Source organism: Falco naumanni, chromosome Z (assembly GCF_017639655.2).
Source record: "Falco naumanni isolate bFalNau1 chromosome Z, bFalNau1.pat, whole genome shotgun sequence".
Taxonomy (NCBI): Eukaryota; Metazoa; Chordata; class Aves; order Falconiformes; family Falconidae; genus Falco; species Falco naumanni.
Window position 1 is genome coordinate 36,000,639 of NC_054080.1, and position 16,418 is coordinate 36,017,056.

The following is a 16,418-nucleotide window of genomic DNA, read 5'->3' on the forward strand; positions in this document are numbered from 1 at the left end:
TGAATTTACCACTTGCAAGTATGTGTTATGTTAGTAATTTTAGTCTCGTAACATCCAGCTTTTCCCAGACAACTATGGTTTTATTCAATGCACACAGAAGCTCTTATTTACTTAACAATAGTTCAGCAGTTTGTGACACTCACTGACCAATGCATGCACAAAATTTTAGTCACGGCCAATATTAACTAGTTTATGTGAAATAAAATTATTAATTTCTTTGTAAGACTTTCAAATTCTGTACTATTTACTTTAAGAAGTACTAATAAGGGTGCATACATCTCCATTGGATAAACCCCCAAAACCATAGGGAGCAAAAATACTGAAGATTAATTTAGCTCTCCTCATTTTAGAAGCTAGACCGGCTACCTAAACTGAGGCATGTAAGTGCCGTTTGGGATGCATGAGACTGGCAGCTATGACTCAAAAGCTAAGCACCTTCTGCGTAAGCACCTAAAGGTCAGGCATTTATTGCCAAGGAATCCAGAATAGCACCAGATCCATAATGATGATCCTTAGCCAAGGGCAACAGGTTCAAGCCCAAGGTATAGGCAATACCTGCATATAAGCCACATTCTTACACTGCTGTTACAGTTAAGTTGAGACCTTGTACAGCAGTCAAGCAAGCAATTCAACTCATCCCAAATTAGACATCAGCATTTGGTCAGACAAGTGACTCTAATTTCCTTTAGTCATACTCAGCCTTCTTTGATGCAAGCTCTTGTAACCAATGCTCATAGACACTCATCTACCTCACAGATACCTAGGAGCTGAATCTGACTTCAAAAACCTAGTCAAATGTGTCTGGTAATTTCTAAGGGTTCCATTTTTCACTGTTCCACTTAGCACAGTGTACAAAGCATGGCTTCCCATGTCTTAATCTATTGTTGTTTAAGTAACCACCAAATCAAGAGTCTAAGCAGGTCTTAAAGTCTAAGGTTAGGCATATAGTTCCACTATTACCCAGTTTGGGGAGGGCATAAGTGACTTATCCAGCATCACACAGGAATTCTGGCACAGGCAGGAATCAAATACAGTTCCTGTATTGCTTCACCTGAATTCTGTGATTCTTTCATTGTCTACTGAAATTTCTTGCCTCAACTTATCCATTTTTGTAAGAAAGAAGAAAATTACTGAAGTACAATGCACACATTATAGAAATTGAAGTCTGAGAAATTTATGCCCTATCGTTTCTGTTCTTATCCTTCTGTAGTAATTATTTCAAACACTGAGGATGGAGTGTGCACTTTGATTTTGAGTGACTTACAAGTTTTTGAGTTGTAGAACAGAAATCTATACCACATTTACCATGGAGAGAAAAGTCTTCTTGCTATAACATGATAATTTGAGGAATCTATTTGCAGCATTTTAATTACATCTCTTTTTCATTAGTTCCTTGTTTTCCTACAGCCTATTGGTTAACAGGAGAGCAATGGCACATGTGAAATGCTGCAACCTTGTTGTCATCCTCTGGTGACAGCTTTGTCCCTCAACGACTCATTTGCATTGTGGTTTAATCAAAGCGCAGGCCTCCTGGGCCTGCAGAAACAATACACTCCTCAACTTGACTGCCTGGAAGCTGCGTTGTTCGTTATCAGTACGGATCATTCTTTCAGCTCTTTTGCAACTATAGCTTCTTCAGCCATAGATATTTCCATTCACACTTCATTGATACCAGTTTTCTTGCTTTTGTCACAAGGATATGAAAGAGGCTTGATCTGAAAGATCCTTAGACATAAGGAGGAAGACTTGGGCAGAAGAGGGGAAAAAGCTGACAGGAGTCTCTTGCTGAGGCTAGCTAAGAAACCCACCAAAGTTCGACAAAGCAAGCTTTGCAGGAAAAATGCTCTGGTTCAGTATAAGTTATAACCTTTGTAAGGACAAATTTAGGTCATTTGCTTAATGTATGAAATGCTTAAACTATAACTGTTACATTATTTCCAATATTCAAGCATTTAAAATTGCCACATGCAAACTGCCTCTGCCCTAGAAAGAAGAGCTGTATAGTATAGGATGGTTTACAGGCTGAAAGAGTGACTGATATTCAGGGCAGGAAAGAAAGGAAAAAGGACAGGGGGCGGGGGGGGGGGGGGGGGGGGAGGGAGCTCGAAAATCTTAGCAAAGGAGAATGGCTGGGGGTTTAGCAGAACAAGAGGCAGGGCCAATGGGCTAGGTGCAGTCTGGTTGAATACACTTACCAGAGAAGTGTTTTAAAGAGAAGCAAAAGTCTTTCAGGGCTTTTGAGCTCTGAGCACCGAAGCACAGGTAGTGCCTAGAAGACCTGCAGAGCAGAAATTGTGAGATGTTGTCTAGATGTAGCAAGGGAAGATTCTAGAAAGAAGTGAATGATGAGCTGCTTTTACTGTTCTGGCTTCACTACTCTGTTCAGGGTTTCTACTTAGACTTGTGCTAGACAATTTCAAGGTGGTAGCTAACATATCCTTTCAAATATGGGATTTCCTCTATGCTATTAATAAAATTCAAGATGACCCCAGAAGAAGTATGCTCTGATAAATAAATTTCTTCTTTGTCCAGAGAAGGAAGACATCTCTTACTGACTCCAACGTGCACAAGGGACACAGCAAGCTGGCCTAGTATCTGAAGGAGACAATGGAAGCCAGGACTACACTGTTAGCACTTGGATCTCATGGTTAAGATGTACCATTCTGGGGAGGAAAAAGATTTTAGTATCAAGTGCCAATTGGGTGGATAATAAGTATATTCCTGCGGATACTGCAGTAACACCCTGGAGCACTAGTCAACACTCTGGACCACTCGGCCAGTACATGAGGTAAACGATAGGATGGGGTGTGGAACATGACAAAAGGCTAGGTTATTCTGATGTGATATTGGCAACAGGCAGATAGAGGAGTTTGTACTGTAAACTACCCGTACTCAGTCTTATGACTTTGGAAAATTCACAATTATTCAAAAGCATACTCATACCCTGTAAAAAAATGCATTTAGTGTAAGCTCCAGTTTTAAAATAAGTAAGTACCTGCTGAGTTTTTGTCACGATACACACTACAGTCATTAATTCAAACTGTTTGTAGCCAACACAACAGAAAATGTGTCACTCATAGAATGACCTCAGCTTCTCAGGGCCCGTGTAACTCCGGACTCCACTGCACTGGAAACACATGGACACCACATTATGTGTCTCACCAAGGGCAACAGCTGTGGATGACTTTGGATAGCAGGGAGCCATCAGTGTGTCGAAGTGCTTGGGGTGACAGACCTCAGCAGCTGCAGGGCCAGCACCCTGCCCAGGTGTGACTGCTTCTTACCAGTGGCACCTCTCCTGCGTGAAGGAGACATTCCGCGGTGCACTGACCCACAGCCTTGGCGCAGCCCCGTCTCCTGGCAGACCGAACCCGGCCCGAAGGCGCTTCCGCCCCGGGCTAGCTGCGCCGCCGGTCGCCTTGGTCTAAAACCGCTCCCAAGGCCGCAGTGGTGTGTGAGGGCGGGCAGCAGGCAGCCCTGCGCCCCTGGGGTGACGCTGCCCGCAAGCCTCAGCGCCTCGGCGCAGAGCCAAGCCCCCGGGACCAGCGGCGGTAACTGCCTTCCCGGGGCCGCACCGCTGCCACGCGTAACGAGAGAAGCGCCCGGCGGGGAGCACCTGCCGCACCGTCAGCCCCACCGCCTGCCCAGCGCCCAGCGCCCCGGCCCTCGCTCCACCGCCGCCCGCCGCAGCGAGGACCATCCCGGGGCGAGGCTCCCAGCCTTCGGCCGCGGCCTCACCCCGGGACCCAGCCTCCCGGGCTCTCGCCGCCGGGGGTGGAGTAAGGCTGATCGCGCCTTATGCAACCGGCTCAGGGAGCAGCCGCCGCCCCGCCAGCAGCTCGGTGGTGTCCGTGAGTCCCGGGGGCGCGGGGAGGGGAGGCGGACGCACTGTGGTCTCAGCCGTGCGTGGTGAGGGCGGGAGCGCTATCCCTGCCTGCCCGGGCCTGCCCCGCCGGGGCGTGCCGTCCCGCAGGTGCGGGGTCCGCCGCGCCGTGGGAGGCTGAGGCGGGCGGGCGGCTCGGGGCGGCGGCTGTGCGGGGGCGGCGGGGCCGAGGTGTGCAGCCGGCGTTCGCGCTTGGCTGCTGGGTTTCCCCTGTCCTGCCGTTGCCTGACCGGCCGGGAGTCGCCGGCAGCTTCCCGGGGCGGCGGCGCACCTCCGCGGGGGGGGAGGGCGGGAAAAGCCTCAGCCCCTGCCGGCTGTCTCCTCAGAGCCCGCAGCCTGCCTGGACGCTCCTCGCGTCCAGCTCCGTGTGTCAAGCCGCCTGGCCGCGGGGAAATGAGTGGCTGGGACGACCTTTATCCACTCCCAATGCTGCCCTCCTGGGTACCGGGCGCTGCCGCTGGGATCATCTCCTTGCACCTTATGCAGAAACTCCTCTTCCCCTACTTCTGGGCTGACCTGAGATACCTGATGAAAGTCTTGATGTGTGGGCTGAGATTGGAGATGTACCGGCTGCAAGGAAAGATCGTCACAGTTCTGGACAAGTTTGTGAAGCTGGCTGAGAAGCAGCCCCACAAGCCATTCCTCATTTACGAAGGGAAGGTGCACACCTACCGGGATGTGGACAGGAGGAGTAACAGGGTAGCACAGGTCTTCCTACACCACGGGGCTCTGAAGAAGGGCGACACGGTGGCCCTGCTGATGGGCAACGAGCCAGATTTCATCCACGTGTGGTTTGGGCTGGCCAAGCTGGGCTGTGTGGTGGCTTTTCTCAACTTCAACGTCCGCTCCAGATCCCTCCTGCACTGTGTCATGAGCTGTGAGCCCAAGATACTGGTTGTGGGAGCAGGTAGAGTATACACACCTGATTTGTACATCCAGAGCTTTTAATGTGACATCTCCCCTGTGTGTGTCTCTCCAGCTCCTTTACTGAAAACCTGGTTTTCATATGTTTATAGAATGAAACAAACCTAGAGCTAGAACAGGCTTCAAGAGATCATAAAGCTTAAGCCTCTCAGGCAGAACCAAGTATATCCATGTTTTGGGGACATCCATTTAACCTTTTGGTAAAAAAAGGGCATTGCAGAAACGTTTGCAACGTCTAAGTACAGCCTGTTCCAAGCATTTAATCACTTCAGTAGTTGCTTAATGTGTCTCAGGAAAGATTAAAATGATATACTAAGAATAATTTCCAATTCCTTTTTAAATAGTCAGTTTTAATCTTATTTAAGTCATGTACTTTATTCTCCTGTACTATCTTCCCATCTTCGTAGGGATCAAAAGCACTTTAAGCTGGAAAGTCTTAAGCTCATAATGCACAACCTCTGTTGTACAACTGTTCACACAGGTACGATAGTCCTCCAGGGACTAAAATTGAGAAGTTGGGGTTCCTTTACAGGAGTGGCACATAGGAGGTTGCTTTGTAGTCAATTTACTATTGGTGTTGGATCATAGAAGAAATTGATGTGTTTGAATAGGAGATAATAGTGTGTGTTGTGTTAAGTTTCCAAAGTATTACATTTTTATTATGTGCTTCAAAAGAATGTAAAATCTTGATGTAGGCATACTGTGTATTTTATATTCAAATTGGGCTTCAGCGATGAAGTTGTATAAACTGAAGACAGATCCAAAACCTAAACTTGCCTCAGAATTTATGATCAAGTGCAAGAGAATCTGCAATGCTAAAAGATCACACAGAACCTTGACATTTGGTTGGAGGAGATTTCAAAATGTTAATGTTTTCCTACCTATCTAAAATTATTATTTCAAGTCTACTCTTCCTTATTTCTATTTCACAACTTCTCGCCTTATTCCTATTACACAGGCTGGGGGGGGGGGGGTGTGCATCCATGACACCTGAATGGTGGAATTTCCTTCCATCTGTTCTCTGCTGCTGCAAATTTGTGCTTTCAAAGATGTATTAAATATTGTCCCTTGCGTATTTTTTAGTTAGAACAAGCTAGTGAAAGAAAACCCAAAACACATGATCACAGTGCTTCTGAACTGACAGTTTTTAAATTTGCCTTCTTACTTAATAAGAAAAAAAGTTCTCATTTAACACCCTTTCATGAATATGTGCTTTTGAGTGTATGGATTGAGGAATGGATTTAATGTTCAGAAAATTCGTGCTCATTGACTGCAGTGAAGGAGAACTTTGAATCAAAACTTCTATGAGTAGTCTTTATTAAATGAGAGGTTAACTAATGAATGAAAAAAGCATTTGCAAAGGAGGAACAGAGTCCCTGTTTCTCTGCTCCTAATCTGTTACTAAGAGTGACTGTGTTGCACTAGCTTGTTCTAGGAGTCTGCCTCTGCTCACAAAGGGCTATGTGCAGGCAGATAATACAACACAGATACCAATCAATTAGTCTCTAAGCTGATCTTCTATATGTTGGTCTTACTTTATTCATGGGTTTTAGTCTCTGTATTAAATTTGTCAATCTATTGAGCCTGCAAGGCTTCATAGTATTCTTCTTTGGGACTTAGAGGCTCTCTTCTACCTGTATCTGTGAAAGAAGTTGGTTGTGTACTTGTTTATTGGCCACGTCATGTGGAAGAGGAGCCTTTTGAAACGAGTCCAGGTTTCGCAGCTAAAGGTTCACATATCCTCCAGTGACTGTAAGGACTAACTCCTACTACTCTTGAAACAAAAACGTAGTGCACATATTGTAAATAATAATTTCTACCTAATGTTTATAAAAATCGCAGGGCAATATTTAATACCGAGGTTATAGTTAGATAATTCTCAGAAGTCTGTTGAACTTCTCTTTGTCCTGTGTTAGTAGGTGTTTTAAGGGATTCTTCTTTATCAGTAGGCATGACTTGAACTTTCTTGTGTGTTTGCTCTTACGGCACAGTTTTCTGCAGGATTGTGCACAGCTTAAACGTATGTTTTCTTTCAAACTATTTACACTAAAAAAAAATCAACCTGTCGTCCAATACCTATCATTTTCATAGTCTGGCATCATGTTTCGCAACATAAGAATTTTTTTTAATCAGATTAGTATGTAACGGTATTATTTCTGGATAGTGACAATTCTGGTTTTCAAAAACATGTAGGCTTTTCACTCTCCACACACAAAGGTAGGTTTCACTTAGAAATTCCTTGTAACAGTTACAAAACTATCTTTTCAATATTTTGGATGATCTTTGGTCTTTTTCATATACTGCAGCACAGCAGAAGTCACCCCCTTAACAATTTGACCATCAAACTGTTATCTTAGCAAGACCAGATCTGTTATTGAAATTCTGCTCTTGTCAAATCTACTTAATATTAAAGTTTCAGTTGTGCTGAAGGGAACCTTCTACCTTCTGCTGCTACCTGCAACAGTTCCCACAGATAATTGTGTATTGCTGAATCTTTCCCGCTCAGAATGGTGCTGTAGCCTTCCTCTGTATGAGATGATTGCACCTTGCAGCTTCTTTTGGTGCATCTTGTCATTTTTCCAGAATGCTTTTATTTTTTACAAATGTGATACCTCTATCCAAGTAGGCTGGGCACTCTTTGTGGTTGTGTTTTCTTACACGTCTTGTTTGGTCTTTCATGCTGCCTATTGCAAGATCACTTCTATTTGTGGAATTTGTACTTTTCAATTTTGTTTTGTGCCTGCATGTTTTTCAGAAATTGTGATTTGGTAACCCAGACCAATTAGTATCATTTTGTCTTTCTTTCAGCACTTGCAGTCAGACACTTCCAATAGTACTTATGTTTTGGAGGTTTGGTTTTGACTTGTGTGTTCTATTAATTTCTCTCTATTATATTCTCTCTGCAATTGAATATTTTATTCTTTAGCCTCAGATAAGTTAAACATTTCTCATTATTGTTGTTTTCTTATATGATTTCATATAAATCTCTAAAAGGTTGAAATTTTTCTATGACAGCGATGTTCTTATTCATTTAGCACAATATAGTAACTTTTTCTTCCCTTCCCATCCAAGTGCAGACTTTAAGGCAAGTATAGATTCTCTGATTTGCCAAAATTTAGACTTTGTGTTCCTTTCCAGTTTTTCCACTTGCCTTTGTGTTTTTGCTTTAGCAACTTTCATCTGTTGTGTTCCAGAGCATTTAGCTCTTGCTTTAATTTGTTATGTGATGTTCTCACACTTCCATTCCAGAAACACAGTCTACCACCACTCCCATTCTGGGGAATGTTTTTTGAAAGAGGTTCAAAAGTTGGAGTTTAAAACAGCATTTTTAATAAAACAGCAGTTAACTAACATGTAGGTAAACAAGGAACTTGTAAATGAGAAAAAAAGAAGCTGTATGCCCTTCTCTCTGTCACAATGCCAGCATTAGCTTACTTCAACAACAGTAAGATCTGTTTAAAAGGTATTCATCCGTACTACAGTTGTTACCAGATTATGCCACCCTTACTCATTTATAAGCTACTGGTTAAACCAGGGAGTAAGGTGCTGCTTAAAATGAAGGCACCTTTTAAGGCAGGGGTCCTCAGACTACGGCCACGGGCTGGATATGGCCCCCCAGGGTCCTCAATCCGGCCCCCGGTATTTACAGAACCGCCCCCCCCCCCCCTGCCCCGCCGGGGTTGCGGGGGGGGAACCAAGCAGCCGCAGATGGCTGCCTGCCGCTGCATCCGCGCCGGCCCCCTGGTTAAAAAGTTTGAGGACCCCTGTTTTAAGGCACTTTGTCCTTGCTGGGCATATTTCTATTCATTGGAGTCTTGCTTGAACAAGGGATTACATGTCATGTTTTGGACAGTACTTTTGTAGCAGCAATACTGTTAAACAACTCTTACAATCTAGTGACCCACCAGAAAGGTACAAATGGAATTTGCCAGTGTATTATAGCGTATTGCTGCTTGGAAGTGTTCAGGTTGTAGAAGGACATCCCAGATTGCCATCATGACCACTGATAACAAGGATTCAACTGTAAAAGGATTGCATTACTAAACACCATGAGATTGGTTTACATCAGTCCTGATAGGAAAGGCTATTTAGGGAGTGTATATGTCATATGCACATGTATGGGCAGCCAGCTCATTGTGGACCTGGTTGAACAGGTGTTTTGGAACAAGATGACCTCCAGACATCCCTTCCAACCACAGCCATTGTGTGATTCTGCAATTCTGTACAGATTTACATCTCTTAGCTGTGCACGTATAGCATTTTCCTGGCCAGGGTTCTTTGCTCTTGAGGCACCGACAGTGCTTTCTGGTGCTGCTCAGTGCTTTCTACACTTCTCATTATTTGAGCTCAGAACGAGGGTTTATGCTGGCAGGAGTAAAGTTCAGACAGAAGTGTGTCTACATCCTGGAGTAAACAAAGTTTTTTGGTATTTGTGAATTAAGGTCATATGGTATTATATACAAGTAGCAGTATCGTCCTTCAGATGTTAGTCACTGAGTGAAAAAAAAAAAAAAAAAAGGATTTTATTAAAATGCTCTTTTTTTAACTGTTTGGAATGAAAAGCTATTTAAGTATAAACAATTAGGACAAGGAAACCACAGAAGGCCCACAGAAGACACTCTTACCTGCTGTTAGACACCGTATCTCTTTGATCAGTTGCTTTTACTTGATCTGAAGTATCTCGTGTCCCAGATGGCCTTTGAGTGGAAAACAGTGCCAGCTGTAAATCCTCAAGCTGGCTTCTGTTTTACTACCTTTACTGCCTTCAGTAGTGTTACAAGATACCAACACTGAACCTGAGCCACATCTGACTTGTAATTTCTGTTATTATTACTTAGTGAGAATGAATGTTGAGTCTAAGGAGTCACGTGGGGAATCAAGTACAAGTAACAATTATTTTCTGAGGCTAGACCATGTGGGGAGGAGTTTGGACTTGCCATAGCTTGCTAAGCATATCAGCCAGGGTACACATCAAAGTTACATAAGAACCATTTTATACAGTTTTCCTTCTGAGTAACTTTCTGTTCAGTACAAGTTGATCTCGTAATCTGACGTATTCCTTTCATCTCTGTAGGACTGTGTACTTGCGAAAGGCTGCATTGTTTCTTTGCTAGAAAATAACATAAACCCCCTTTTGTACAGCTTGAAACCTAGGACAGTAGTTCAAAATCAAAACATATTTTCCTTGCTTTCTCAAAAAATGTAACTGAGTTATGTATTAATGTGAATTTTATATAACAGCTTCACAAACTTTTTGTTGAATAATGAAATGCTTTAAAAGTAAGGCGGGGGGGAAGGGGGGGAGGCAAAAAAGTGGAGAAGCATATTCATCTGGACTGATTACAGTGGGTTTTTTTTTCCCAGTAGAAGCCAAACTGTTAGCGCATGTTGTGTATTCATATAGAAACTATGTAAACCATGCACACAGAATGGCTGACTGCTTTGCTAAACTTCAGATAAACATTCATGTCTTCCAAAACAAATACACCAAAACCTGAATATACTTTTATAGTGTAAAAAGCAAACAAGTACTTCAGAGAAACCACAAGCTTAAACAGCTAAATTGCTTTACTGTTAATTACTTTCCTGTATGGTAAAGTACACATATCAGGTACCTCTAGAAATAATCAAACTATGGTTCCTCCAAGAGGGCTGTCTTTACCTGACATATGGACAAGATGATTATATAAAGTCCAATAAGCCCTACACAATGTTTGGCACAGAAATTCTTTGTTCAGAGGACAAAACATATAGTTGACTATCACCAGAATAATTATTTGGAAATAGGTTAGTACAACTGAGAGTAATCTTCAGACATCCCATGCTCCTGTGTGTTCCAGAAGTAATTTTCAGTTTCTGGCACTTTGAATACAGCTGTTTTAAATTACCCTTTCTTATTCATTCAATCACTTCATTGTTTCTGCTGTTCTCTGTCTAACTAGAATTTTCTTTCAAGATAACATATAAGTACAAGCTCTTCACATATTGTTCCAAGTACTAGATTCCTGAGCACAGAAGAAAACTACTATTGTATAATTGATTCATAGTTCAATAGCAGTTAAAAAAACAAGCAAGCCTCTGTGCAACAACAAAAAAGTAGGTCTTATGAGTGTTTAGAGAGACAATAAACAGTGTGTGTTTATTTTGAAGACTGATCTTAGAGTAAATATGTTTCAATCTACTAAAAGGGAGCTCTGCCCTCCTGTCATTCTTGAATCTTTAATGATTGTGTCTGTAGAGTTTGTATTAATAGTTGCCATTTTTCTTCCTTTGAAGTAAGGAAAGAAAAGGGGGGGGGTGGGGGTTAGTAAGAGGCAAGTCCTTTTCTTTTTGACAGATTTGCAGTTCATGTTAATCAAATACACAAAGAACTTGATGCACATCTTATCCAGAACTTTGTAATACTAAAAAATTTGAAATATTTGTGAATTGTGTGCAGTCCTAAACAAAAGAGGATGGACAGCTGAGTCTGGTTCAAATGATTACTGGAAGCTGGAGAGTGAACATATTCTTAACAATCTTTAAGAGTCCTTAAAATCTTTGCTGGCACTGTAGTTAGAGCTAGTGCACCAATAAAGAATGACAGAGGGTGCTACATTCTTTCACTGTTTTGAGAAAGGAAATGGAGCTGCAGCCACTTCTAACACCAGTGTTTCTGTTGCTAGGTTCTCAGCCTAACTTTTACCTGCACAAACTATAATTAGTATATTTAGGAGACGTATGTGTATATTTAGGAGACGTATGTGTATATATGGAATAATAGGAAGACAGAAATCAGTATTAGAAGGTAATAAGTATATAGTTCCTCTGTCACAGTTGGTTTATTAATAGCTGTTTTTCATTATCCTGCAGTTAACACTGTTGTCCTTAATATGATTTTTTATTCACTTTTTTCATTCTATTGCTATGTATAGTGGAAGGGAACTGTACTCCAGTGATTCAAACAGGAGGCTATCTGTCTTTTAAATTTTCATAATTATTTGGGTGATTCTTCCTGAACTCAGTTCTGCATTGGGTTACTTACTCTAGGTTTGTAAGTCATATGTTTAGCTGGTGACAGCAGGCTGTATCTCTGTTACAGAGATTAGTATGTCATTCATTAGAATACAGCACTGTAGCACCATCATTAGGAAAGTAATTTTCTGAAAGATTAAAAATCTTCAGTTATTTTGGTGTAAAATTTATGCAAGGAGGTTCTATTAAGGGTATCCATATTTAGTATTTGTGAAATGAGCTTGGAGTTGTCCCTAGGATTTCAAATGCTGGGTCTGGCAATGCTTCATTATGAGGTTCTGGGTGAGTCATGTCAACTTTGTTTATTCATTTATAAAAACTGAGATAATTACATAAATTTATGCCCACAGGGATATTTGCAAGATTAATTACACAGCTGGAGATTTAGCAAAACACTTAAGTGTAAACGTGTCTTTAAGTATATGAATAGTTCTATTAAAAGCAGTATTATTCCTATTCTTGAGAATTTTCTTGGGTTAGTACTTAAATGCCTGTGCAGTGTTCTGAGCAAGTGACAGATTGTAAAAATGTGTAGAAATACAAACATAAATACCAAATATATTACTTAAGGATTGGCCTCTATTTAGACTTTTTTCTTTTTGTTTAATCTGGGATTTTCTTATGGTTTCTTTCCTGATACGCCAACAAAATAGATCTTAGTTATGCTGCTGTTTTTATTTTTTAGAAGTGAGTTTGTATTTATATTCAGGTAAAAGCCAATAGAAGGAATGGCTTTCAGTGTATGAACATGTGATTATAAGAAAATAAATTTGTCTGATGTACCTAAAATCAGAATCATTAAGGTATCTGAAACACTCAAAGCATTACATAAATAGGCATATGGCTCTTCGGCAGTCTCTGAATAAGCCACAGGCCTGTATCATATTTCTATTCTGTAAAAGTTAGGTACCTACATATGTGTTACAGTTTTGTGTTTGTTTTTAAATTAGTCACTTCTGTGCTTCTGAAAAAAATAGTGCTTGATGAGAGATTGCTGTTGAAGGCATCCAGGAAAATCAGCATTGTAATTACCAGCCACGTCTATGCTTGCCTTGCATCTTCAACAGATTACTTCATGATTTGTTGAATTTGTTGAAGATGAATCTTAACTACACTTCTGGCCTTAGTAATGACCAAGGGTTATCCAAAATGGGGTGGGAAGAAGGAGCTACTAATGAAGGCTCACTACGTAGTCTTGAGGGCTAGCTGACAAACCTTGTGGGGTCAGCAGTGTTTTTACCACATTATATCCTGTTTTCAGTGAATTTACATTCTGCTTCATCATTATTTTATTGAATTTATTGATGTCATTTTTGTCATATTTATGTCATGTTACTTTCATTCCTCTTTCTGTTACAAAGAGTAAAATTTAAAAGGAAAAATGCTTTATTTGCTAGTTTTGTGAAGAGATAGTGTAAGTAATATTGTTTTGTGTTAATTTTTAAGATTTGCTTGGGACGCTGGAAGAAATTCTTCCTAACCTCCAAAAAGACATTAGTGTTTGGATAATGACCAAAGACTCTGCTTTTCCAAGTGTGCATACCCTTTTAGATAAAATAGAGGCAGCATCTGAAGACCCTGTTCCAGTTAATCAACGTTCTGCCGACAACCTCAAGTCATCTGCTTTGTATATATTTACTTCAGGAACAACAGGTACTGTTCTACTAAAGAGTCTATATTTTCCTTCAGCTTTCATCTAGAAACTTGATTTTCCAAATCTCGAATCTTTTTGTTCATCTTTTTATAGTAGAATATCATATTTTTTATCTGGAAATATTATGGTAGAAAATAAGCATGTTTCTTGGCAGTGACTGTTTACATTCAGTGGTTTATGGGCTTCTCTTCTTTTTTTTTTCTTGCTACATTCTGCAAACACTATGAGAAGCTTTACCTGTTACATCACAGCTAAGGTGTTTGTTTATAAAACGTTTTACTTTTTCAGTGGGTTTAAAATGATGATACTATTGTGGGATCACATGCCACTGCCTAGCTAATATACCTAACTGTATCTAGAAATTTAAAAAACAAATCATAAAACAAGCATGTAAACATTCATTTTTTCTTCATTAGGTCTTGTTCTATGCAGGTCACTGTAGAGACAGAAAATAGGATTAAGTTACTAGCCTTTTAGTTTAGAAACAGATGGCTGAATTTATTACCAGTGCTCCACCAGCTAAGAAGCTAAGACTTTAAAAAAACTGGACACTGACATGAAAAGCAGCATGATGTTGTTAAGATAAGCAGATTGGCATTCTCATTCAGCTGAAAAGCTTTAGTCACAAGAAGATTTAAAATGAAGATGTGTTTCGTGGCTTTTTTCACTCATACAAGTAATTTGTTTGCTTCTGGTTCTGGGGAAAAATTATGAAATAAAACTGTCAGTCTAAAATAAAAAATTAGGAATGTATCAATATTTTTAAGAGGTCAAGTATGTTTATAATACCACTAATGTACAGGTGGTTGACCTTGCTCATTAAATGTAAGGAGTTTTAGCTAAAAATATTACAGAGTTCTCCAGGTAGGAGGATTTTTTTCTTATAACTGCATTCAAAATACCTGTGTGAAGTCTCAAATTTTAATTATGTAGAAATTAAAATATTTTAGAGGCCTTGTTTGTATTACATTTATTTATACTGGATTTTTTCTATGTACCATGTAACTAAAAGAATGTTTGTTTAGTGTCAAGAGTGTGGAATAATTAATACTGATCTAAAGTAACTGAGCATTTTTCATGGTTTTTGGTAAAGCAAGAGCATAGTGTTGCTCCTAAAATCAATGACTGGTAAAATTAGTTAAAAGAAAGAAGTATCTTGCGTAGCAGCTTATGTAAAGACAGAAGGAAAAAAACCTTGAAACTGTAGAGCACTTCTTGCGATAAGTGATTCATTGGCAACATAGGCTTATTGTCTTTTCTCTTTAGTATGATGGGTTTTGGAATAGCTTTGAATTGTAGCTAGAATCTCCATGGATTAGACTTCCAGTTAACAGCTGTAGTTGAGTCTTCTAATTTTCTAGCTTTTCCAGAATAGGTAAGAAAACTTTCTGAACTATTAAATTTTTTGACGCTGCTCATCATCAGGACTCAGCCTGAAATTTTTGTGTGTATGTGAGAACATGTATGAAGCAAGAACACGTGGCCTACTCAAAATAATGGGTACCAGAGTAATAGCCTAGGAAGCCCTTGCATGTGAGTCTGTATTGCTAAACAGAAATTGTGTGCTGAACCTGAAGAAGCTCGTTAAGAACCTAACTGGAGTGGATTTTTGGTGGATTTGTTTTTTTTTTTTTAATTCTACATAGCCTTCATAGTGTCCTAAAATAAACAGGTAGGCAGATACACTCATCTTGGATACACCACATGCATGATTTACTTTGTGTAGATCCCATACCTTTCTTAATTATGTTACAGTCACTATGACTCTTGCCTGAAAGAGATCTAGTGTGATGCCTCTTTATGTTAAAGGAAGTCCATATGTATGGTAAATGCTTTTGGCCCTTTGTTGGCTTTATATAGTTTGATAGCATGCTAGCCATGGAGTTTCTTCATGTTTCCACCTATTTGAATCGACTTAACATCAGATTCAACAACTAACAGACGAGATTACAAGCTGGTTTATGTTTCTACGTGTACAGAGCAAACGTGCAATATTGTATTAATAAGCAACTCACTGTCTATTAACAGTCATCTAAACAGGTGGCTGAAAATATGGTTAGAGAAGAAAGAATTGATTCTTTTATGATTTTAGAGACCTTAACAGGAAAAAATAGTTATCTTAAGAGATGCTTCATGCATGGTTTTGGATTTTCATTACAGGTCTCCCAAAGGCTGCAGTTATCAGTCACATGCAGGTTCTTAAAGGAGCTGCTGGACTGTGGGCTTTTGGTGCTGCTGCAGAAGACATCATTTATGTTACTCTGCCTCTTTATCATAGTGCAGCATCTCTTCTTGGCATTGGTGGATGCATTGAATTAGGTAGGGATTGTTTCCCTTAATTATGTTGTTCATAGAAAATTAATTAACATAAAAATGTATAAAACACATTCAGGTTCACTGCCATTAGGAAAACTAATGCTTTTGATGAAATCTAATGGAACAGTCTTTTTGGAATAGCTTTATATTTCTGTATTTTGGAGTCAGGGGCTGTTGTATTAGCGAAGGATCTCTTACAAGCTGTCTTTGTGGTACTGGGGAAGAATTAGTTATAGGCATTTGTGCACAATTGTTTTTACTGTCTTTTGTATTTAGGTAAAAAGGGATTTAAAGACATGTAATATTTTGGCAATGTTAAAATGCATTAGTATTATGTACAGACTAAGTGTTGTACTGTGAGATAGAACAAAAATGCATTTTGGTGAATTTAAGACTGACAGACATTTATAGTAACCATTCATCTCTGTCATATATCATTAGATGATATATAACTTTTTTCCATTTAATTTGTGTAGTTCTGGCAATAAAATCTATACTTTACAGAAACAATGTAGGTGTCCTCAGTGACTTTCTTATGAAATATTTATTTGGAGTTTGATGGCAAATACTTCTTTTGCCTGAAGCATCAAGAAGTCAGGGCAAGGGAAAGATTAATGGATTATGGAT

The 16,418-nt window shown here is 40.1% G+C and overlaps 1 protein-coding gene across 3 annotated transcripts in view; it reads left to right on the top strand.

The window, feature by feature from the left end:
* The first annotated feature begins 3,617 nt into the window (after window positions 1-3,617).
* The window catches only part of SLC27A6 (solute carrier family 27 member 6), a 40,189-nt gene continuing 27,388 nt past the window's right edge, over window positions 3,618-16,418 (top strand). The window contains exons 1-3 of one of the 3 annotated variants that reach the window (XM_040580708.1): window positions 3,618-4,790; window positions 13,268-13,474; window positions 15,636-15,794. In XM_040580708.1, coding sequence (XP_040436642.1) covers window positions 4,277-4,790; window positions 13,268-13,474; window positions 15,636-15,794 — 880 coding nt within the window. In that variant the 5' untranslated portion in view covers window positions 3,618-4,276. The remainder of the gene's footprint in view (window positions 4,791-13,267; window positions 13,475-15,635; window positions 15,795-16,418) is intronic. The other 2 variants (XM_040580709.1, XM_040580706.1) reach the window with 2 other exon arrangements.